Raw genomic sequence first — 25,791 nt, 5'->3', positions numbered from 1 at the left:
TGACGCCGCACTCCACTACACCCCGCCTCTCTCACCTTTCAGCTGGGCACTCGTCTCCAACTCCTCATCTGCACCTCGTGGATGCGACTCGAAACGCAAAACAAAACGTGGAAGACACAACTTTACCTCTTCACGGCGCGCGCTCCAGGTTTTATCCAAGCCGCTTTTGGAAAATTACGCACGAAAAGAACCGGCAAAGCGAGGGATTATTTTGGTTTCCCCGGAGCTGCACAACTCCTCCACTTCACCATCTGTTTTATCCATATGTCGCGAAAGCAGGAGCATCATGACTACAGCCTCCGGAGTATGAGCAACCTGATGGGCGAGCGCTGGAGGAAAGTGAGCGATGGAGGCGAGAGGAGTCTCATCAAAGCTCCATCCTCAGCCAGCATCACCAGCGCCACCGCCACCACCGCCGCCACCACCGCCGCCACAGCCCCCGGTGCGCTCTCCTCCGCCTCCTCCAGCTCCTCTGCGCACGCCTCTGGAGCCTCATCCGCGGCCCCAGCCCCGACCTCCACCGGGGACCTGGAGCGAGCCGCGCGTAAACAGTTCACCCAAGACGTCACGCCGGGTTTCGTGTACGTCCTGGCTGCTTTCTCCGCGCTGGGGGGGTTTCTGTTCGGGTACGACACCGGGGTGATCTCCGGGGCGATGCTGCTGCTCAAACGGGAGCTGGGTTTGAGCGCGCTGTGGCAGGAGGTGCTCATCTCCAGTACGGTCGCTGCCGCCGCTGTGTCCGCGCTGCTCGGGGGGTTTCTCAACGGGCTCTTCGGGCGCAGGGTGTGCATCCTCTTGGCCAGCTTTCTCTTCACCATCGGGGGGATTGTACTCAGCACCGCGCCCGGGAAAGAGGCGCTTCTGGCGGGGAGGCTCATCGTTGGAGTTGGTCTGGGTAAGAGTAAAACAAAAGTACTACTGGAATGAGCCAAGAGAATCACTGGAGTTTATGAGGCCAAGGCAAAGGTTAGGGCGTATTTGGGCACGTTGTTGTTGTTTATGTACTAAGATTCTACTAAATTATACTATTTTATGAAGATATACCACATATATTTAAAGCTGCACTGTGTAACTTTTCTGCTGGGGTCCATTAAAGTCATAAAACACCTGAAATGGAACAAAAAAACAAGTAGAACCATGAGGACGAGCAGGTGCCAGACGTCCTATGTGTGAATGTGTGAGCGGTTCCTTCTTATAAAGCGCTTTAAAGCTGGAAAAGTTATCAAAATAAAACGATTAATCGACTAAGACACCATCAACTAATCGATTATGAGTCTAGTTCAGTCACATTTGCATCAGATAAACCATTTTCGTCGGATTTTCCTTTGAGATTTGGCTCCACGTGAGTTTATTTCTCCCAAACGTGTGTTCATTTAGTGAGAAACTACTAAACTATACTATTTTATGAAGATATACCACATATATTTAAAGCTGCACTGTGTAACTTTTCTGCTGGGGTCCATTAAAGTCATGAAACACCTGAAATGGAACAAAAACCAAGTAGAACCATGAGGATGAGCAGGTGCCAGACGTCCTATGTGTGAATGTGTGAGCGGTTCCTTCATATAAAGCTGGAAAAGAAGCTGGAAAAGTGGTGTCTTAGTCGATTAATCGTTTTATTTTGATCATAATACATCATCAACTAATCGATTATGAGTCTAGTTCAGTCACATTTGCATCAGATAAACCAGTTCGTCGGATTTTCCTTTGACATTTGGCTCCACGTGGGTTTATTTCTCCCAGATGTGTTTTCGTTTAGTGAGAAACACAACCCCGACTCCACTGAAGTTTTCAACCGATACTGAACCGAATAAACTGTAAATTCATGATATTTAATGTTCAAACTGATTGGAATGTGCTGCAAGTATCAAATTAATATGAAAATGAGTGAATATTTGCACAAAAACAATGCACTTTATCAGTTTGAACATTAAATACCACGTCTTTGTAGTTTATTCAGTTCAATATAGGTTGAAAAGTATTTGGAAATCATTGTATTCTGTATCTTTTTTTAGGTTTTACAATTCCAGAAGTTGAAATGATCCAGATGATTCTAGAAATGAAGGTGTGGGGAGTTTAAAAACACAGTAGAGCACTTCCTGTATCACCACTTGATGACATCACAAGGTGGAACAGAGTGTTTTTTTCAGTTTGAGAGAAGAGCTCAGTCTAAATCTGCAGCTTTGTGTGTTAAACATGTGAGAATGAAACACAAAAACACAACTCCAGGTCTGTTTGTGACGAGGAAACGACATTAGAACAGATCAGAGCAGTGCATTATGGTCCTGTTTTAGATCTTGGTTTAATCCTGGTGCAGATCTGGTTTGTACTTAGACCTGGAATTTTATTAAAAGTTTCGGGAATCAGTTCCATGAAATCGATTCTCCAGGTTGAACGTTTAAGATTATTCGCTGTTTGGACTTTTATTCAGGCTGATTTTAAGGAGAAATAAGTTACATAACACATCTGGATCTCTGCGTTTTAAGGAAATAAGAGCCAGTTCTCGCCTTTAAACAGGTATCGGTTCTTATCAGGGATCAATATCGGTATCAAAACTAAAAACACTGGATCGGCGCATGTCTAGTCTTGTTAGAACCACGTTTTTTTCTCGGTTTAACAACAAAAAACTTGCAGAATAAACGTTTAAATGTACTATACGATGCTATTTATGAAGATATACCGCATATATTTAAAGCTGCACTGTGTAACTTTTCTGCTGGGGTCCATTAAAATCATGAAACGCCTGAAATGGAACAAACGCCAAGTAGGACCACGAGGACGAGCAGGTGCCAGACGTTCTGTCACACAAAAGGTGATGGAACGTTTGTGTCTGAAAAGTCAGTCTGAAGTAACATTAAAGCTCCAGTGTGGAACTTTCCGGAGGTGGCACGTTTCCTGGAGGATTCTAAATGGAGAGTTAAAACCGAACTTAGGAACGTTCTCCATGGAAATAGAGGAGATAGAAGCGGTTTTATGTCGTACCGTGGAACGTTATAGCCAAAGGAACAACATTTCCATGGAAACGAGAACAAATAGAAACGCGTCCAGGCGGAGTGAGAGTCAGGTTTGTGGAGATGCGAGTCCAAACAGAATAGCGACACATGTTTTTATACCTTTTCAATGCAATAAACGCAAACAAAAATGAAAAACGGGCTTAAACATGCTTATATTTTACTCCTTTGAAATAAAAAAGTTGCGTACTGTGGCTTTAACTGATCAGTCTTAGTGGAAACAGGTTAAAACACTGAACGTCTTCCATTTCAGGACATATTCTGCCTTGTTTTGTTCCCATCTCAAATTTAGAACTGAAAATCACTAAGAAAATGGACCAGCGATAAATATTGAGCAGAAAATATAGTTCCATCTGTCACTGGACATGCTGACCATAATTTTTTTTATTTTATTATATTTTTTTTCTTTATTTAATGCAAGACATACAAACATAGTGACCACATATATTAATTTATTATTATTATTATTATTATTATTATTATTATTATTAATGTATATATGTATGCATGTATGTATTTATTTACTTTTTATTTTTTATTTTAATGCAAGATACACAGAGATAATGACCATACATATTAATTTATTTTATTATTGTTTATTTTATTTTATTCAAGCTATACAAACATAATAACCATTCATATCCATACATATTATTATTATTTTTTTAATTGTTATTATTTGCTGCCCCCGTGACCCGGCCCCGAATAAGCGGAAGAAAATGGATGGATGGATATTATTTGTTTTATTTTATTTTTTTTACATATTTATACATACATATTCATTTATTTTATTTTATTTTATTTTTTTGTCATCTATATTCTCTATTTAAGAGTAAAAACAGTGAAGTTGTGCTGAAAAATGAACCCAAAAAAAACCCTAGAACATTTGCTCGATATCCTCCTGGTCTCTGTTGTCGTTGACAATTCTCCCATGTACAAAACCCCACTGCAAACACTAATGACACCGCGGAGAGTGATGACTTATCGATTTTCACTGAACATTTTCTTGGACTTGTTGTAGAGGTCAGAGGTCGTGGGTTTTAAGTGGTCGTTCGGGCCGTAAGCTGTTGATGCATCCGGTTGCCGTGTTGTTCCCCTTTTCGCCGCCTCTCCCTTCGCCTTTTTTACAGGATAATAGCAATTAGCCGCATTAGCTTCATTGTCATTAGCCGGCGCGGGGGCTACATCAATTCTTTGGAAGCGTATGCTAGCTATCATCATCGAGCTATCGTCATTACGGGGCCATTAGACGCTGTGGGGCTCCATCAAATAGAATTAAACGAAGCGACTGTGGGACAAACATCACGATTTTATAAGTGTTCACAGTCACTGAAACCATGACGACAGGAAAATCCTTCATTCGCCTTTATTTGTGAAGACAGTGGCTCAGTTGGTAGAGCGTTTGTCCATTAATCCGAAAGTCCTGGCTTAGACTGCGTTCCTGGACAAGCGGAAAAAAATTGGATACCGTTTGTGGCCAACAGAGGGAGCCATTTGTGTAATTATTTTCGCCACCACCAGATGGAGCTGTTTTATTTGAATGTCCTGCCTTTGGGTAAAAAAAAAGCTGACGTTAACGGATATACACTTTTATTCAATTTGTTTTAATGTCAGTTTTACCTGTTCGTTACCGTTTAATCGTTGTTTATTATTGTGAGTAATTTATTGTAATCATAGTGTGTTATTTGTACTTTTACATTTATTCTTTATTGTTTATATTTTTCTTGTTGTTTCAGAGCCGCACACGTTCACACTCGATCAGACAGATGGAGTTACGTTACGTTAGTGTGACGAGAAAACGCAATAAAAACACTTTACACACTTCGGCTTTTACTTTTTGGACTAAAAATGGAGAAGATTGTTTGAAAATGTGCCTAAACTTTCCCCAAATAATCAAAATTATCATGATCTAATCTCATTAAATCTCAGTCTACGCAGAGCCGGGACTGTTTGTACTCGAACGGGAGACTGCAGTGAATATTAGGCACCACAGGGGGGCGACAGTTGTGAAATTAGTCATTGTGTCCTTATGCAAAGCACTGCATCCACATTACCCAGTATGAAAGTGTTGTGTGTGACTGTGTGAGTGTTTGTGTCGGTCGTAGGGGCTGATGGTACAGATTGGCGGCCTCGCTTCTGTCAGTCTGTCCCAGGGCAGTTGTGGCTACACTAAGAGCTAAAAAAGCGAGAGACAGAATGAATCATTTCTATTGGATCTGTCAGACAAAACAACACAACGACACGTGACAACCGTTTTTATAGTGGGTTTGGTAAACACTAAGGGTCTGGGAGCAGTGTTAAAACGTGTATTTACTGCTCTACGTCGTCCAAACTGTGTTTAAAGCGAAACCGCACAGAGAATCAATGTTTTTTCATCCTAATTCAACGAGGAACAAGTCATTAAAGGTCCGATATTACAGAAAACCGACTCCTGTGAGGTTTAAATCGTGTGATAATGTCGCTACCGCATCAAAAACAGACCTGGAGTTGCGTTTTTGTCCCATTCTCACACGTTTGAGTGACACTTTATTATTCGTCTGTAACATCTTCAAAGCTCAAAACGCTCTGTTGCACCTTGTGATGTCATCAAGTGGTAGTTTTCAAGGTAACAGCTCCTTTTACCTTTAGTTCAGTCGAGATAAGCAGCAATTCCAGAGGCTGAAATGATCCAAATTATTCCAAAAATGAAGCTGTGTGGAGTTTAAAAACACAGCGGAGCACTTCCTGTATCACCACACGATGACATCACAAGGTGGAACAGAGTGGTTTCAGTTTGAGGGAAGAACTCCTAAGAACTTCTAGCTTTTCCGAGATATAAATCAGGTTTATAACGGGACTATTCCAGGTCTAAAAATGGACTACATCAGTTCCCACTAGTCGTAAACAAGGATTTACCCAAAGGAGGAAAAAAAGTGGATAAAAAGAAGTCTAAATCTGGCAACCCCCAATTAAAGAGCTGCCCTAGTGCCGCCTGAAAGAGCGTACGTACCACAGTTTGAGATACGCTGCCATGGCGATTAACAATTTACAACAAAATATTACAACTTCGCACATAAATGGACGCGGAAACCAACACGTATCGACATTTTCTTTGCCGTAATGGAGAGATTTTTGTTACTTTTGTTGCGTTGCGATAAGATTTGAGCGGTAGAAGGTTGAATAAATCGCTTCTACTTTGACCTGTCGATAACATGTTTGAAGTTCGATATATCGCTGGAGTAAATACAGACGGCAAACGAACCCAAGAGCAGATTTAAACCACAAATACTGTTCTAAATCGACAATATTATTACAAATCAAAAGCGGAAATCAACTAAAATGACACCAAACGACTGCGGGAAGAAACATCACCATTTGGTCGAGCGTTTGTCCACTGATCTGAAGGTTGACGGTTCAAATCCCGCTCTCATTTACGATTATCCATAGTCTAGAACAGTGGTGTCAAACTCAATTTCACATGTAACTGTAAAACCATATAAATGTAAAAAATAAACGTAACTGCTTTTTAAAACGTATTACTTGACTACAAACATTGCATATGCGTTTAGATGTAAAAAACATGACTAACTGCGTATCTCCTGAGAAACTGACATTTTAAGACGGTCGTACACTTTAATTTACCTTGTCGCGGGCCACATAAAATGACGTGGCGGGCCGCATTTGGTCCCCGGGCCTTGAGTTTGACACATGTGGTCTAGAACACGATTATCTTGACAAACCTGCTTCCACGTCTTATATTATCTTTATAAACCTACTGCACCTGATTTCATATAGTTTACATACACACATACACGTTTTTTTTTTAATTTGCGATGAAAATTACGTTGGCTAATTGTAGTTTTTGCTGTTTTTCAGTTGGTTTGCGACGGGATCTCTCAGCCCGGTGAGAAAACGGAGCTGCGTAACCATGGCAACTAGATTTACGATATATAAAAAGTAGGATTTTGTTCGTAAAAAAACAACAACTAAAGGAGCATTCACACTTCTCCCTGGCATTTAATACGAGCTAGACAGGATATCTTTGCGTTTTGTCGTTTGTTTGTTTTTTTTAGCTACGTTTCATATTTCTGTTTATCTGTTTTGTTGACGTTTGTGTGGAGCATTTTGGCGAGGTTAAGTTGTAGTTTAAATGCCGTATGTAAGTAAAAAATTAAGCAGCATTTGAGAGAAAATACTGAACTATTTGTGGAGGTGTAAACTACAGGTGTTTCCTTGATGTAAAGCGCTTTTTTTTGACGATAACGGTTTACGATTATTCATATTTTCTCGCCCGTAATAACAGACCTACTTTTGTGTCGTATTATTATATTTATAAAGCTGCTGCTCGTTCTTTTATCCCATTAGTCACCGGCAGAAAGATTCATTCCCTAAACCAGGACGCAGTCGTAGAAAACCCCGCCTTTTTCGCCCCCCCGTCCCGTGAGAGCTCATCTAGACGAGCCTCTGTTATGTTTAAGAGCTCAGAGGTGCATTATGGGAAGTGTTGTGCTAATGAGCTAGCTGTTTAAGACCCAGAACAAACGCTCGTTATACCATCGCGATTGACCACAGTTTCGCAACGCACTCGTTTCGCAGCAGCAGCGGGGTCCCATGAGGCGTTTCTGTGCGGAGTTTGCACGTTCTACCTGCGTCTGGGTGTTTTTTTTTTTAAACGGTCCGTGTTACGCTAATCTCTGATCTGTGCCGTAATGTCGTTTCCTCGTCACAAAACAGACCTGGAGTTGTGGGGGTTTTTTACACACAAACTTGCATATTTAAGCTGAGTTCTTTCCTCAAACTGAAAACACTCTGTTCCACCTTGTGATGTCATCATGTGGCAATACAGGAAGTGCTCCACTGTGTTTTTAAACTCCACACACCTTCATTTCTGGAATCATTTGGATCGTTTCAGTCCTGGAATTGCCAAAAATCTGTTAAACTAAAGGTAAAATGTCGCTGTTAACTTGAAAACTACCACTTGATGACATCACAAGGTGGAACAGAGCGTTTTGAGGAAGATAAAGTGTGACTCAAACATGTGTGAATGAAACAAAACACAACTCCAGGTCTGTTTTTGAGGAGATCACAGCATTATAACATGACTGTAGCTGTGGTTGAGTTTGACAAAATAAAAAATCTCAATATTTAAAGAGAAATTGTTAAAACGTGGCAAAAAGACGAAATTAAATCTGTGAACTGGACAAATCGTTGCAGGAATGAAGACATTTTACTGCTGGACACTGCCTTATATCTGTCTGAAGGAGGAGGAGCTATTGTCTCCAGTTTCAGCCTTAACAACCTTATTCAACCTTTAATGACCCTACTATTGTTCTCTTTGTTTTGGGTCTGAGGATGGAGCTATACATCGTGTATATAAATGTATTCGTTGAGGTTTAAAGATCAGGAAATGTGATGTGACTGTAAAATTACCCGCAAAAGTGCAGAAATATATTTTTTTCTTTATTTTGAATCAGTTCTTTTTGTAGCATTTTTATTATAAACAAAATGTGATATTCAAATTTTGCATATCTTTAAATAGTATTCACAATATTATCGATTTTAAAGGTCTTATATTAAGCAAAACTGACTCTCGTAGCTTTTAGTCATGTTCTAATGTTTCCTCCTCAAAAACAGACCTGGAGTTGAGTTTTGGTTCATTCACACATGTTTGAGTCACACTTTATTATCAGTCTGTAACATTTCCAAAGCTCAAAATGCTCTGCTCCACCTTGTGATGTCATGACGTGGTAGTTTTCAAGTTAATAGCTACGTTTTACCTTTTTGTTTGGTAACATTCGGCAATTCCAGAGCTTGAAATCATCCAGATGATTCTAGAAATGAAGGTGTGTGGAGTTTAAAAACACAGTACGGCACTTCCTGTATCACCACTTGATGACATCACAAGGTGGTAAAGAGTGTTTTCAGTTTGAGAGAAGAACTCAGCCTAAATCTGCAGGTTTGAGTGTTAAAAAAAAACACAACTCCAGGTCTGTTTGTGACGAGGAAACAACATAGATAGAACAAAGATCGGAAAATTGCGTCGTATGGGCCCCTTAATCAAAAATCTTTCCACGTTTCGTAACATTCACGGTCGACCAAACGGCTCTTTTTAAAACCTTCATGAGTGACCAGCGTTTGCATAATGAAAGAACCAGAGAAAGGTGGTGAACTGTGAGGTCAGAGCATCCCCAGAACGACAGCTCTGGGGCACGGTCCAGTCTGCTGCGTTTTCCATCTATCGAAATTTGTTTAGAAATATATAAATAAGGTCCAAAGATCAGAGCGAACAAGAAACATGGTGTGAGTTCATGTTAACTTCATCTGTTTTTCTCAAACTTGTGCATTTTGAGAGCGCAGGAGGGAGCTTCTTTGATAAAATGGAAGAAATCATGTTGTTTCCTCATCACAAACAGACCTGGACACATGTTTAACACACAAACAAACACAAAAAACTGCATATTTAGGCTTTTGAGTTCTTCTCTCACACCGAAAACGCTCTGTTCCACCTCGTGATGTCATCATGTGGTGATACAGGAAGTGCTCATGAAGCTCAACCCGTTTGTAACGTCCTCCCGCCGCAAAGAACCGCAAGAGGAGCTTCACTACCCACCTCGCACGTCAGGAGGAAGACCACGTCCAAGGAGCTCCATCAGAAGAACAACGTGAGGTCCGTGAACATCCGCAAAGACGCCGAAGTCCAGGTTGTCCGTGAAATCTACGAAGGTCAGCAGTTTGGCAGAGTTGTACAGGTCTAGAGGTAAAAGTATGACATCTACATTGAGCGTGTCCAGAGAGAGAAGGTCAGCGCTACCACGGTGCACGTTGGCATTCACCCCAGCAACGTGGTGATCTACAAAAACTTGACAAGGACCTCAAGAAGATCCCGGAGCGCAAGGCCAAGTGTCAAGCTGATGGAAAGGAGAGCAAATACAAGGAGGAGACCATTGAGAAGATGCAGGAGTGAACACGTTTTCTGCATCAAAAAACAAAAAAACAACCAAAAAAAACTTCATATACCTTCACTAGAATCATTTGGATCATTTAAGTCCTGGAATTGATGATTTCTACTGAACTAAAGGTAAAAAGTAGCTGTTAACTTTAAAAAAAACTACCACTTCATGACATCACAAGGTGGAACAGAGCATTTTGAGCTTTGGAGATGCAAACAGACGAACAAAAAACACAACTCCAGGTCTGTTTTTGAGGAGGAAACAACATTATAACGTGACTTAAACCTCACAGGAATCAATTTTGCGTAATACAGGCCCTTTAATTAATTTGAATTTTAATCGGTTGCTTAGTTTATTTCCCGATTTTCATAAAAGTGACTGTTAGCTTCAACACAGTGAGCTACCTAGCGTGCTACATAGCTTTTTGTTCGGTCTGCGGTGCGATTAGTTGACCAAAAAGTTGACAAAGTTCAGGTAAACACAGCTAAACATTTTGAAAACGGTGTCTTTTCTTGGTTTTCTTTCAAAAAAATCCAAGCGTTTTGAGCGTTTTGAAGCTGCTAAAACGAATCCCTCAGGTCGCCGAAGCTGTTGCACATACAGAGTTTCATAATCTCTCCTGTTTGCGTTGCGTTTTCCCCATGTACGCCCGTCTTCATTACTCAAACACGCATACCCTGCCCCTGATGATGAAAGGCCAACGCAATTAAAGCCAACTACATTTTCTGTCCGCGTACAATTACCCAGCGCTCTCCTGTCACCTGCAAATTAACAGTTCCGTCTTTGTGGAAACTCGATTGTTATGAAGTCCGGGCTTGAACGCGGCTAAAGGTCGTCGTAACTGTTCGTCAGACCGGGAAAGGCCAAAGCAGACGCAGTTTTTAGACGCACGTTGTAGCTTTATATTTACATAAGGCTGACGGGCGACGTGACGATAATAAAACTTCAAACTCGAGGAGGAAGAACAGAAAGAACTGGAAAAGTGCCTTTGTTTTGTAAAAGCAAGTATCTGTGAAAAGACCCACAGTGTTCGGCTTCAGTCAAATGAAGCTAATCGAGGCTAGCAGTTGTAGCGGCTAATTTGGAGCAGAGTTTCATATTTGGAATTACGACCACGAGTATCATAGCAACCAAAGAGCCAATCCAGAGCGAGGCTGTTGAAGGTAACGCCCCTTCCTGCCGGCATCACTGGTTTAGCAGGGAACGAGCGCTTAGCAACGCTGTCAATCAAACCGGTTGCTAACGCTAGGGGAAAGAAGGCGCTTTATTTGTCTGTCATTAATGTTCATGTGTTGATTTACGGACAAAATAGTGAAATAAAAAACCCAGGATCATGTAGAGGGTTAATACGAACATTTAAGACCAAAATGATGAGTCTGACAGCAGCAGGTACAGGGAGAGGACAGTTTTTCAAAAAAACGAAAACTAAAGTCAAAATAACAAAAAAAATAAACAAAAAAACCCTCAATAACTACAAAAATTATAATAATAAAAAAACTCAAAATAATAAAAAAAAAAATCTAACTCACAAAAAAAACCTAAATAAGTGAAATACATAAATAAACAAATAAAAATAACTTAAAATTTAAGAAAATAAACAAAAAAATAAAAATAACTACAAAAATTATAATAAATAAAAAACTCAATAACAAAAAAATAAATAAAATAAAATAATAAAACAACTTAAAAAAAATAAACTCAAAAATGAACCCCAGGATCATGTAGAGCGGGTTAATACGAACATTTAAGACAGAGAGAGGACACAGTTTTTCAATAGAAAGTGAATTGGAGCCAGAGTTGATAGAGCTAGAAGCGCGGCGGCTAGCAGGTTAGCTATGTCCATTTATATTTACAGTCTATGGCTCTGGACTAATGATGGAATGATTGATGGAAACTAATCTTTTGGTATATTATCCAGTTGCACTTTTGGTCAAATGCACTGTCCTTGTTATAAATAAATTTAAAAAAAAATAAAAACGAAAAAAAAAGGCACAAAAACTGTAAACATAGGACCCATGTCGAAGTCAATGGAGCTGGAATCGCGCCCATGATCACTTCCTATTTGGAATGCGGCGGCTAGCAGGTTAGCTACGTCCATTTATATATACAGTCCAACCTATGGCCCAGGGGCAAAACGTGGCCCTCAGACTAATTTTTGTTGGCCCTCATGGCTCCTCCAAAACTGTCCCAATTGACCAGGATGGATTTATTATTTTTTTTACTGCAAATTGAAGAGATTCTACGTCTAAAACCTGAATAAGATCACACTGCATCGTGACACAGACCTAAAAATAATCTTCCAAGTTTTGTTAAACGCACAACGTCTCTGTCAAACCTGTATTAAACGCAATATTTGACTCGCTGTATTGACTCTAGTCTGTGACCCTCAGCTTCAAATATGTTTGAATAAAGTTTGGACACCCCTGGTCTCGTAATTCAGCACCTGGCTTGTTAAATACGCCCCCTAGTGTCTAAATTAGCATGCGACGTAGCACCGATTTGGTCTCATCTGTTTTTCATTTTGTAGATAAGTTATAGTAGTTTTATTCAAATCATTTCTGCGTCGTGTGGACTCACCTGGAGCCCGTCACCTCCGCCCGTGTCTCTTTTGTCCCCGCCTTTTATCGTCAGGATTAACTCCGTCTAATGACCCGGTGTTTGAAATGTAAAAATGTTTTGTCTGTGGAAACCGTAGACGAGTTGAAGGGATATAAATAGTGCCGCTAATTAAAAAAGAACACATTTAATTAGATTGTGCCTGTGTTCTGAGTAATGGAGTTTCTTTATAATTAAGTCTTGTTCTTGAAAAACTAATGTGTAGAGGATTAATGAGCCGCTGCTTTACGATGTAGGTGAAACGGTTTGGACGAGGTTAGAGTCATATTTCATTAAAAAAAAAAAAAAAAAATACTACAAATATATGACACTTTTTTCTGATCTGTGTTATAATGTTGTTTCCTCATCACAAACAGACCTGGAGTTGTGTTTTTTTGTTTCATTCACACATGGTTAACACACAAATCCTGCACAAAACGATCTGTTCCACCTTGTGATGTCATCATGTGGTGATACAGGAAGTGCTCCGCTGTGTTTTTAAACTCCACACACCATTTCTAGAATAATTTGGATCATTTCACTCCTGGAATAGCCACTTATCTCTATTAAACTTGAGGTAAAACATAGCTGCTAACTCAAAAAATACCACTTGATGACATCACAAGGTGGAACAGAGCATTTTGAGATGTTACAGACTACTCATTATACCGTGACTTAAAACTCGCAAGAGTCAGTTTTGCGTAATATAGGAACTTTACAGAGTTTTATTTTACTTCTTTCACACTCTAAGCTCTAAAAACGATGTTTGCATTTTGCCCAAATTGTTGCGTCGCAGGTAAAAAACCGTCACTGGACTTGTTCTACGATCACACTGTCATTCATTGAGGAGAGAACAGTATTAGAACATGAATAAAAAAAAGCTCAGAAGAGTGTATTTTGTGTAATAAAATACCTTTAAAATGGATCTGTTCTCTTCTTTGTGAAACGTAACGGTCAGACGCAGAATTTTACAAGAAAAAAATAGTAAAATAACTGGTTTAGATCTGAACTCTGCACTGAATTGTTGTATTGCTGCACTTGTTCTAGTTCTTGTAGCGATCTGAACAGTTCTCAAAGTTAAAACTGCATTGTAAACTATTTCCAAACGTTGTACCAAGGATTTTTAGTTGAATTGTTTTATGTAACACATAAACTAGCTTTGTGAATGGAGCTGTCCGTGGTGCTGAAACGCTTTTATAACTGTAATCACGAAACAAAACCAGAATAAATATACGTATATACATGTTTTTGAGGAGGTAACAACATTATAACATGGATTAAACCTCACAAAAGTTCATTTTTAGTAAGATAGGACGTTTAAAAACACCTTCTTTAGGCGGTAGAATGTGATTTTCAGCATTAAATGGCAGTACTTTCTTTTCTCTTCCTATGTAGCTTTATATCTGTGTAATCCCTCCGTCGTCCATGCTTCGATACTAGTTTTAGTGTTGATTAGTGCCTGATTTTCCATGATTTTGACAGTCCTACAGTGACCAAAACAGATTTTCAGAGTTGCTGATGCTGCTTGGCCAACGCTACGACACTGAAAATGCATCGAGCTCACATTCCATCTGGTCCCGGCCTCTTCAGAACGCACATTTTCTGTTAACAAACACTAGAACGATCTGTATGGAGCTGTTCTTACATATGTCCTACTTAAAATGTGTAAACATGTTTCTATATGGAGCTGTGCAGAGGTGTACGGGGTGAATACTGAACACTACGCACACTCAGAGCTGTGGATGGACTCAAGTGTCTTTTGTCCCTGCTGGATTTGTGTGACTGAACGAGCCCTCACAGCTATAATAATAATAATTTCAGCTACTTTTCGTGTTTAGATTCTGTTCAAGCTGCACATTTTAAGCAACTCCTGCATCATAAACATATAAAAAGAAGAAAAATGTTGAACAGATAAACCAATACAGGGTCTAAACAACAAAAACGGCAAGATTTTTCAATAAAAACACAATATATTTTTTTTATTTGACATTCTATTATCTAAATAACTGCGTCCAACTCAAATAATAATGCTAATAATAATGGGCATTTGCTTTATTTTGGTGTTTTATTTGTTAAAAATGGGGTATTACGCAAAATATATGTTTTTTTTCCCATGTTATAATGTTGTTCCCTCTTTAAAAACATGTCTGAAGGGATTTTATACATCATTCATGCATGTTTGAGTAATCTAGCGATCTCTCCTGAGCCCTATTTGAAGTCTCCTTACAGTTAGATTTAAGATTCTGTACGAGGCTCCGCCCACAACCCTACATCACCCATGCTCCCACACGACAATCCTCCTTAAATATACAAAAACATGATACAAAACTGCGCACTACGACTTCACAAACCTGATGCGATGTGCAGAAGTTTCAGTATTTAGTTGTGGTGTGATAGCGCTCTGAAGGGGGAGTGACTTAGCACAGAGAGCAAAGGGTGCAGAGACTCAGAGGGTCAAAAATGACAAAAGGAAACATGGTGATCTCAATATGTTGTGTGTTACAGTTAATACCCCGTAGAAGTAAATACCTCCTCTTTAATACCCTGTAGAAGTAAATACCTCCTCTTTAATACCCCGTAGAAGTAAATACCTCCTCTTTAATACCCCGTAGAAGTAAATACCTCCTCTTTAATACCCCGTAGAAGTAAATACCTCCTCTTTAATACCCCATAGAAGTAAATACCTCTCTTTAATACCCCATAGACTAAATACCTCCTCTTTAATACCCCATAGAAGTAAATACCTCCTCTTTAATACCACACAGAAGTAAAATACCTCCTCTTTAATACCCCATAGAAGTAAATACCTCCTCTTTAATACCCCATAGAAGTAAATACCTCCTCTTTAATACCCCATAGAAGTAAATACCTCCTCTTTAATACCCCATAGAAGTAAATACCTCTCTTTAATACCCCATAGAAGTAACTACCTCCTCTTTTAATACCCAATAGAAGTAAAATACCTCCTCTTTAATACCCCATAGAAGTAAATACCTCCTCTTTAATACCCCATAGAAGTAAAATACCTCCTCTTTAATACCCCATAGACTAAATACCTCCTCTTTAATACCCCATAGAAGTAAATACCTCCTCTTTAATACCCCATAGAAGTAAAATACCTCCTCTTTAATACTTGCAGATTGACTCTTGTGTTTTTTATCCTCATGAGCTTTGAGTCTGTGCTTGTTTCACCCGTCCCAAAGTCTGACAGAGCCGAGTGCAGATCTGAACAAAAGACTCCTCAGGTCTATTGTTCAAGTCTGCTCCCACAAAGACGTCAAAGCGACCTGTCCCCGGAGAACACGGCAAAGAACACGACATAACACATGTATCCAGGTCACTTATCTTTGGAGTGACAACGTTCCCGATGAAACAGGAGCCCGTGTACACCCCGAAGAAACACCTAGACCCAGACAAAAAACGAACGAAAATGTACGAAAATCCCCGTCTGAATGTATTTCTGGTGCTCCTGCCAGTCCACAGAGGTGACGCGTAACTAGACCTTTCCATAGTTTATATAAATGGACATAGCTAACCTGTTAGCCGCCGCGTTACAAACAGGAAGTGGTCATCAACTCTGGCTACAATTAACTTTCTATTGGAAAACAAAAATATATTTAAAGTTTGATAAATCGCTGAAGAAAATATAGACGATAAACCATAATTTTGAAACTAATTTACACCACTGGCAGAAAAAACGAGCAGATTTAACCCAGAAAAACTATTCTAAATCTACAATATTGTTAAAAATCATGAGCTGCGATAAATAAACAGCAGAATGAAACACTTAGATCATTAATTTTGTGTCTATAATGAGTCATAGATGTTTTTTATCCAACCCTCCACAGCTCAAATCTGATCGTAGAACAGGAAAAATAACAAAAAAGATCCTGACTAGTACTAAGAAAAAGTACCACGGTAAATATTGACCCCAAAACGATTGTTCCATCTGATACAAATGGAACGATTCGAGTCGATGTAGTGATTATGGAGACAGGTTTACGTGGAACCAAGCTGAAAATCCATCTTTTGTTTTGTTTGGGATTGGCTCCAAAAAGCAGCTAGTCCTTTCGGTGTCTCCTTTCAAGTCTTTTCTGAGTAATGGGACCACTTTTCGAAGTTATTCCCATATTTTTGTTTGTTTATGCGACAGAGAAGTATTAAAGGAGGTTAAAGGAGGACTCTTGTGAGGTTTAAGTCAACTTTTAACCACGAAAACAGGAGAAAACATGCGCATTTTGACACACTGCATGAAAATCGGGACCTGTCTGACATGACCAGATGTGATTTCATAAGTAACTAGAATATGATCGTGTTTATTTTTGTATTATTATAAACAGTGTTGGCCTTCTCCTCTCCACAGCCCTCAGGCGTGTTCAGAATCAGTCTGTGCATTTAAATGAATTCGTGAAAAACTTTGGCGATGTTCACTTACATCTTTACCAGACACTTACAAAGACCTAATGCCCTTTTTGTCTGCTGTTTACATAAACTGTGTAAAGAAGTGGACTGAGCGAGTGCGACGTCACCCACAGCGTTCAGCTCCAGTGAAATGAAGCTCATCGAGGCTAGAGCGGTTATAGCGGCTAATCTGGAGCTCAAAACCGAAACCAAAACCAAAATGAGACTGACAGCAGCAGTTACAGAGAGACGGGACACATTTTTTCAATAGGAAGTGAATTGTAGCCAGAGTCGATGGAGCAGGAAGCGCGCACATGATCACTTCCTGTTTGGAACATGGTGGCTAGCGGGTTAGCTACGTCCATTTATATAAACAATCTGTGGCTTTATAGTTATAATCTATGACATCCATGGATCTTTATGTTGTAGTTTGGACATTTTAAATCACAATATTCATCTAAAATATTTTAATAAATGACATCCGGGTTGGAAAATAGAACTGAAAAACATTTGAATTAAATATTGAAACTATAATATTGTACTGACGCAATATCTCTAAAACAGGAATATCTGAAAAATAGTGTAAATGTGGAATACTATTTAAAAAAATCCTTAACTGTATGAATTGACGGTGTGATTCCAGCTCCCACGGATGAATCCTGTTGTTGTGTCCTTGGGCAAGACACTTCACCCAACACGCCTGCAGTGTCTGTGTGCACTGGTGTGTGAATGTGTGAGTGATTCCTTGATGTAAAGCTCTTTGAATGACTTGAAGGTGGAAAAGCGCCGTATACAAATGTGACTATTTACGATTTAGACTTAATGGCAAGTTGGCAATGAAAGTGAGGAAGGCCAGAGCAATGATATGTTACATACAGTAGTAAAGATTACGCAAACATGCACAAATCACTCTAAATACAACTCCAAGAGGGTAAATGAGAAGAAAAAACAACTAGCTCTGAAGAGTTTGCGTATTTCCTTTCAAGGGACCGTATTATGTTGTTTTCTGATCTCTGTTCTGATGTTGTTTCCTCATCACAAACAGACCTGGAGTTGTGTTTTGTTTCATTCACACATGTTTTACACACAAACCAATTAAATTTTGCGTAATACTGGCCCTTTTAAGCTGCGTTTTGTATCATTGTAGATATAATACAGTGGCGTGTCATATTCTGAAAGCCCTGGACCCGCGTTAGCCTGTCAAAGACCTTTTGTTTGTTGATGTGAAGAGGATGTGTGTGGAGCTGATGACTTGATTTGGTGGCTGTGGTCGGAGCAGACGGCCTGGATGCCTGAGAGCGCCTGATTAGATTTCTACAGCGATTTGCATCTCTGGTTTCCGCCTGCACATTAAAACCCAGAAAAACACTGGACTATTGCACTGTCGGCCCTTGTTCAGTTCATGATTCAGAGTCGTTACTGTCGGCGGTGTTTCTACCTCCTCGATGACACATGCGTAACAAGATTCTTTCATCGACTCTAATCAGTGCTGAAATGTACCAATAAATATTCTGGTTCAAGGTCAAGCTGTGCAAAAAAAGTGAACTGTGAAAGAAATCCGATTGTGCTTGTGTCTGCTCTATAGCTAGAATCTGCAACACCTGTGGATCATGATGTTATAATTTGGAAGGAAGTATCACAGACTGTATAAAGAAGTGGACTAAGTGAGTGTGACGTCAGCTCATCGAGGCTAGCAGTTACAGCGGCTAAATTAGAGCCGAGCACGGGTATGATAGCAACCAAAGAGCCAGCTAACAGGTTAGATTTTCATTTATATAAGCCGCGACTTGGATGAGCAAACAAACCTCTTCACTCTTGTGTAAGAAATGGTTCCATCTTTCATTCTATGTTCGAATTCCCTCTCTATTGTCCTGTTTTTTAGTGTTTTTATCTTAAAGCCATTACTTACAAGCTTCAGAGAATTTCAGACAGTGTGAAATTCAAACCTACAAACACAGAAACTGGTCCATCCAAAGAACAAAACCCTGAGCCATAAACAATGCAATGTGAAGATGCAGAAGATGTGAGCGTTACACTGGAGAAACTAAAAAGCCACTTCATAAAGAATGTACCAACACCATCAAAAGAGCGACTCAGGACCCCAGTCTGCTGTACATCTCCATCTCAAATCACTGACCACAACTTTGAACATAGTGAAGTTCAGATCTGAGCCAGAGAAAAGAAATGGTTTGAGAGGAGAGTTAAAGAAGCTATTTTTGTTAGGAAAAACAATCGATCTTGAACAGGAATGTGGGCCTCAGACATCATCCATCCATCTCCATCAAAAACTGTAAACAAACTGTTGTGTTAGCTTTGGTGTAGTTAGCTTCTCCTTCAGACAGATATAAGGCAGTGTCCAGCAGGAATCTGACCAGAACTGAAGAAGCGGCTCATCAACTGGACAATTTTTTGAAATATGGAGCAGTTGTTTTCTGTATAAAAAAGATAAGATTTGTATGTTTTTGCCTTGAAATCTAAAGCAGCTCACAAGGACAAGCACAGTAAAGTAATTGGTAAAAATGTTGCTTTTCTCCCCAAAAGCTCTCCACAAAAACTGAAAAAAAAACAACCCAAAAACACTAACACTCAGTATCTCCTGGCTGTGGATGTGTGTTCCCTGCGCTGCCACAGAGCGGAGCCGAGAGGGGCTGGAGAGGAGACTGGTTACTATAGCAACAGGTCGCTCTGTGAGATGCTTGCGGTGAGGGGGGGTGGAGGTGGGGGTAAGGGTGGAGGCAGCAGGGAGGGGAGCGTGTGTGGGGGGGAGGGTGGGGGTCAGAGCAGGGTGTCGTTTCTATAATTAGTCCAGCTGCTGAGAAGTCCCAAGATAGAAACAGACCAAGATAACATGGGAACTAAAGGGAACCAAAGGGGCAGAGGGCTCGGGTTATTTGTCATTTTTCTGAAAAGCTTTTGCGATTATCATTTTGTTTTATGATTTACACAACTACAGGAGGATCCATAAGGGGCAGTGCAGAGGGATTGAGTGACTGACAGTCGAGGCGGGGGTCTCTGGACATGGAGACTGACCCTGGGGACATGGAGGGGGAGGAGCCTGAGCCTGTGCAGGACGTTGAGCGTTAGTGACACGGCCTGGGCTCTGGAACCCAACTCCTCGAGAAGGGCTGGATTGTGAGAGGTGGCGAGCTGGTGTGGGCTTGTTTAATGCTCCGTAGAGTGTCTCGTGTTGGAGGTCACGTCCCTGTGTCACGTCCCTGTGTCCTTCTCACTGTTGCGTCGTTCTGCAGGACGAATAGCAGCACAGAGACGTTTTGGAGTCTCTGGGACGATATGCAAATGTGCAGAGCTCTCCATTTATGTTCCTGCTCTCACCTCTGGTCCTGAGCTTTGGGTAATGACTTAAAGGATACTGAATACTGCAGTATACACTACTACAGTAAGATGTGGTGGTCGCTGATCATCTGGTCTGGTCGTCTCCCTGAGTTCAGTTGCCTAAATTGATCCGCAGTTTAGTCAAAAATCTAATTATGACGGCTTATCGGGGGAAAAAAGAGCTCAAATTTCACAAAAGACTCTGCAGAATCAATAGTGAAACTTCAAACTCTGAGGAGACAGAGGTTTGATATCGCTCTAAATGATGCTCCTGTTTCTCACCTGTCACCAAAATAAACAAACCTGATTGGTGTTTGAGTTTGTTCACCTCCTCCTCCTCTGCGTTTAATAAAGTATCTATCTGTCTATTGCAATTTTTCTACATAATTAGCGACATGTATTTGCAAATGTTGCTCAAAAAAGGCCTGTCATGATACCACATTTTAAAGCACGACATATTTCTACAGAGAAATACTGCGATAAACGATAATATTGAAACTACTTATGTCACTGACACAATAAAAATAAAACAGGATAATCCCAGTGAACCATTTTTAAACAGACAGTATCATTAAAACGCCTGAGCTGCAACAAATATGTATCAGAATGCACCAATATTTAGCCATAGAAGTGACTCACTCAACTTTCTAAAGCTCAGATTGTTTCATATTTCAACAAAAACACCCCAAACCTCCACGCTTTTGCAAAGAAAACGTCCTGACGATAAATACTGAGCCCTAAAATATATGGTTTTCATAAACTGAATAAGTCGATATAGTGATTATAGTGACAGGCCGACGCTCGAATAAATGCCACCTTTGTGAACCATTAAAACCACAACAAAAACATGAACAATTCCCATTTCATTGTGATTTATATTGACTCGCAGCCCCATTGGGAACATACATGAACGCACACGACACAAACACATCACACAGAGCAAACTGCCGCACTCTGAGACCACGACAGAGCTAAATCAGACACTTTCAAGTCATTCGGCTCATCTACTTTTGCCCCTCGATGCTCCAAACCACGCTTTCTTTGTGTTGGCTCTTCCCAGTCGAATTCAGGGAAAGTTTCGCCTCAAAAATCTATCAAAAATTTATCAACAAGTCAAGACCGCTCTGATTCTCTGGAGGCGTTAAAGTCGCTCTGTAGTCCCTATAGAACTGATTTACTGTCAAAAACGCCAGCTCCGTGCAAAATAATACAACCCGAATGACTATAACGGCGCCCACTACAAGAGGTTCCACTTTGTTACGCAGAAAACTGTACAAACTGACACTTTTGCACCGCGGGTTATTTTTTATCAAGATGATCCTAAAATACAGACGTGTTGCTCATATCATTCCTCAACACAAACAGACCTGGAGTTGTGTTTTTTTCTGTTTCATTCACACATGTTTAACACACAAACCCTGCAGATTTAGGCTGATTTCTTCTCTCAAACTGAAAACACTCTGTTCCACCTTGTGATGTCATCAAGTGGTGATACAGGAAGTGCTCCGCTGTGTTTTTAAACTCCAAACTTCATTTCTAGAATCATTTGGATCATTTCAGTCTTGGAAGTGCCCATCTCTACTGAACTAAAGTTAAAATGTGGCTGTTAATTTGAAAACTACCACTTGATGACATCACAAGGTGGAACAGAGCATTTTGAGCTTTGGAGATGTTACAGACTAATAATAAAACCTACTCAAATATGTGTGAATGAAACAAAACACAACTCCAGGTCTGTTTTTTATAACATAACAACATTAGAACATGACTTAAACCTTACAAGAGTCACTTTTGTGTAATATAGCACCTTTAATGTTGAAAAAAACACAAAAATATTCCCTTATATCAGCGTCTCTTCACTCACTTCCCGCTAAAGTGCTGCACCAATGTTTTATTCATGTTTTATTGAGTCTGTTTCACCTTTTCTTTTATGTGCAGGTCCAGGGCTCTCTGAAAACTCACACAGAGCATTGTGCCCTCATGTGGTAAAATGGCAGTGGTCACTTTGTCTGACCTCCAGGACATTTACAGGACATAGCTAACCCGCTAGCTGCCGCGTTCCAAACAGGAAGTGATCACGGGCTGCGCTTCTGTCTCCAATTCACTTTCTATTGAAAATCTGTGGCTCCTCTCTCTGTACCTGCTGCTGTCAGACTCGTCATTTTGGTCTTAACTGGTCGTATTAACCCGCCCGTAAATCAATCAAGATATCAAAATACAAATCAGGTCGCTTCTACTAGCGTTAGCAACAGGTTTGATTGACAGTCTATGGTTTAAACGCATCACTCTGACACATATGTGAGATAAGTACGTCCTGTGCGTCATATTACCTGTAGATTTGCTTTTATTGACTTTTATTTGAAGCATTTTTTGTTTTTTGGTCAGCTCAAGTTGTTTTAAACGTGCTGTAAAATTAAACTTGCGTTGAATTGAAGTTTAATGCCATACTGTGGAGCATGCAGACAACAAAAAACATCTCTACGGAAACACGTAGGTGGCAGACTGAGTTCAAACTGCTTTTATTCCAGCTTTAAACGACTCACTTTAATCTGTATTTTATCTCCTTGAACCTTTATCTCGCTCCAAACACCGTGACTTTCTGTATCTTTCATATGACCTTGTTTCCTTAAGGCTCTCGTCTCTCTGTCCAGGCGTCGCGTCCATGACTGTGCCCGTGTACATCGCTGAAGCTTCCCCTCCTCACCTCCGGGGGCAGCTCGTCACCGTGAACATGCTCTTCATCACGGCCGGACAGTTCACCGCCAGCCTCATCGACGGAGCGTTCAGCTACCTGCAGCGCGACGGGTGGAGGTAAGACCGCGGTGGAGACTTTTTGATCTATTCCTGATTTATTTTTGTTCTAGAAAATTCTGATATATTTTATAATTAGTGACAAAATGACAAATGATTAAAGGGTCGATATTAATTCTGTTTTCTGATCTCTGATATGTCGTTTTCTCATCACAAACAGACCTGGAGTTGTGTTTTTTTCTGTTTCATTCACACATGTTTAACACACAAACCCTGCAGATTTAGGCCGAGTTCTTCTCTCAAACTGAAAACACTCTGTTCCACCTTGTGATGTCATCATGTGGCGATACAGGAAGTGCTCACTGTGTTTTTAAACTCCACACACCTTCACTAGAATCATTTGAATTATTTCAGCCCTGCCATTGCCAATCTCTACTACAAGAAAGGTGAAAAGTAGCTGTTAATTTGAAAACTACCACTTCATGACATCACAAAGTGGAACAGAGCATTTTGATGTTCGGACATGTAGACAGACTAATGGTACGTTCACACCAGGGCGTCAGGGGCGTCACGTTTACATGCAAAGTCTATGGTGGTGTCTTGGCCGTCCTGCGTTTTTGCGGTGCGTTTTCAAGCGTCAGAGCGGCGCAAATCATAAAAGCGCGTCTTGATTGTTCGCGCGTTCAAAGTGTCAGATGCCAGAGTTGAAAAAGCTGAACTTTTGACGTTTGACGCGGCAACAATCAGAGACTACACTGCAGTGATGTAGCGACGTCATTATCTGGAAAAAGTAAAAAGACATCAGCCACAAACTAGCAGCAAATTAATTCTGCTGGGCGCATGAAGGCTAGCATAAAGGCTAGCATAAAGACTAGCATAAAGGCTAGTCACGGAACCAGACGCGCCGCAGAGCCGATTGCCTCCATTGATGAGTTTTATGTAACAAATACACTAAAGCCACTGTCTCAACCAACATAACAGGACTAAAAGTTCACAAAAGTGCAGTTAGTGTGACCTTTAAGTATTTGGTCCTGATTTTAGACCAGATCATCCTGCTGCTGTTGTGTCACTGAGCAAGACACTTCAGCTGTCATATGTAAACCCAGCGTGAGTCTTATCTGAGCAGCAGCTGATCTGTTCCATCTGTGATTTTCAAATGCCAGAAAAAGTCACTCGTTTTGAAATGTCAGGATGTACGTTCGTGGTGTTGTAACATTCGCGTGCGCCGTGTGTGGCTGCTCTGTACGTTCTGTATCACCACGGCTCGGCTCTACTGTACTGCCCTTTATACTCAACATTAACAGCTCGAGAAACTCTGATTGCATCTCTGGAAACATCTTTTTTTTTAGCTGAGAAAAAGCTGCAGATAAGAGAGTTCGTCTGGAGTTTGAAGAGTTATGTCACCTTTTGGAACTTTGACATAAAAACTTTTAAAGAGGCGACAGTAGCTCAGTTGTTGTCGACAGAAACATCGTTGGTTTCGCGGTCACATCCGCCGGAGCACAGGTCGACGGTGCGATTCCAGCTCCCACAGATGAATGCTGTTGTTGTGTCACTGGGCAAGACACTTAAACCACCTCTCCTTGATTTAAAGCACTTTGAAGGTGGAGAAACACTATATAAAAATCTGACTATTTACCATTTACCATAAAGCTTTTTTTTTCCCTTTTAACTGTCATTTTAGAATTTTTGAAAAAGAAATTAATATATTACTCAGCTTTTTTACACAACGTACAGAAGATAAGATTTGATAATTTGACTTTAATATGAACCGATATCAGCGTAGGGGCTGAAAAAGACGTTTTATTTCCATCAAAATACAGTTAATTTATAACAAAATGGATCCAGTTGTGTCTTTTATCAGGCAAATAAGAGTTCAAATGTTCAAACGGATTATTTTTATCAAGATAATCCTAAAATACAAACGTTTTACCAGTTTAATTAATACTTAAAGAGCCCGTATTATGCTATTTTCCGATTATTTCAGTCCTGGAATTGCCAATTTCAACTGAACTACAAGTAAAAGGTCGATGTTCACTTGAAAACTACCACTTCATGACATCACAAGGCTAAAAATGGATCCAGTTGTGTGTTTTTTTTTCAGGCAAGTAACTACTGAACGGCTTTGTGTGAGTTTAAACATTACAAGACGCTCAACTTTAACCATTCCTACATCCATTTACTTTATTTTCCGGAGTATAAGTCGCACCAGCCACAAAATGCATAATAATGTAGAAAAAAAAGTATATTTCACATATAAGTCGCATCTGAGTATAAGTCGCCCCCTGGACAAACTATAAAACGCATCTTTATTTAGTATTTTAACATGTTTCTGTTCACCGTCAGTCCTGTATGAAATGTGTCTATAAAAACTCCCAGAATGCATCACCTGTTTGTTAATCATTGATACTGGAACATTTAACCTCAGATCACACAAGGATAAAGACGAGACACAAAACTGAGACGGGAAAGAGGATTTTAGCTGTTTTCCTTCACAAAAATAGAAAACACTCCATGGAAAAGCAAAACTGGAGACTTTGGAGAAACAGAGTTTAATAATCTGGAAACTGACTTTTATACGCACACCTGCTCCTGTTTTTAATGTTTTAAATGGACTTTTACACACACTACTCCTGTTTTTAATGTTTTAAATGGACTTTTACACACACTACTCCTGTTTTTAATGTTTTAAATGGACTTTTACACACACTGCTCCTGTTTTTAATGTTTTAAATGGACTTTTACACACACCGCTCCTGTTTTTAAATGTT

The 25,791-nt window shown here is 40.1% G+C and overlaps 1 protein-coding gene and 1 pseudogene across 1 annotated transcript in view; both read left to right on the top strand.

Annotated features, from left to right (window-relative positions):
* Positions 1-264: 264 nt before the first annotated feature.
* Positions 265-25,791, top strand: part of LOC117379494 (proton myo-inositol cotransporter) — a 113,834-nt gene continuing 88,307 nt past the window's right edge. Inside the window, exons 1-2 of the mRNA XM_033976221.2 lie at positions 265-895; positions 22,921-23,080. Coding sequence (XP_033832112.1) covers positions 265-895; positions 22,921-23,080 — 791 coding nt within the window. The remainder of the gene's footprint in view (positions 896-22,920; positions 23,081-25,791) is intronic.
* Positions 9,534-9,954, top strand: LOC117379496 (60S ribosomal protein L26-like; annotated as a pseudogene).

The sequence above is a fragment of the Periophthalmus magnuspinnatus genome, chromosome 12 (genome assembly GCF_009829125.3).
Source record: "Periophthalmus magnuspinnatus isolate fPerMag1 chromosome 12, fPerMag1.2.pri, whole genome shotgun sequence".
NCBI lineage: Eukaryota > Metazoa > Chordata > Actinopteri > Gobiiformes > Gobiidae > Periophthalmus > Periophthalmus magnuspinnatus.
This window is presented reverse-complemented; position numbering and strand designations above follow the sequence as displayed.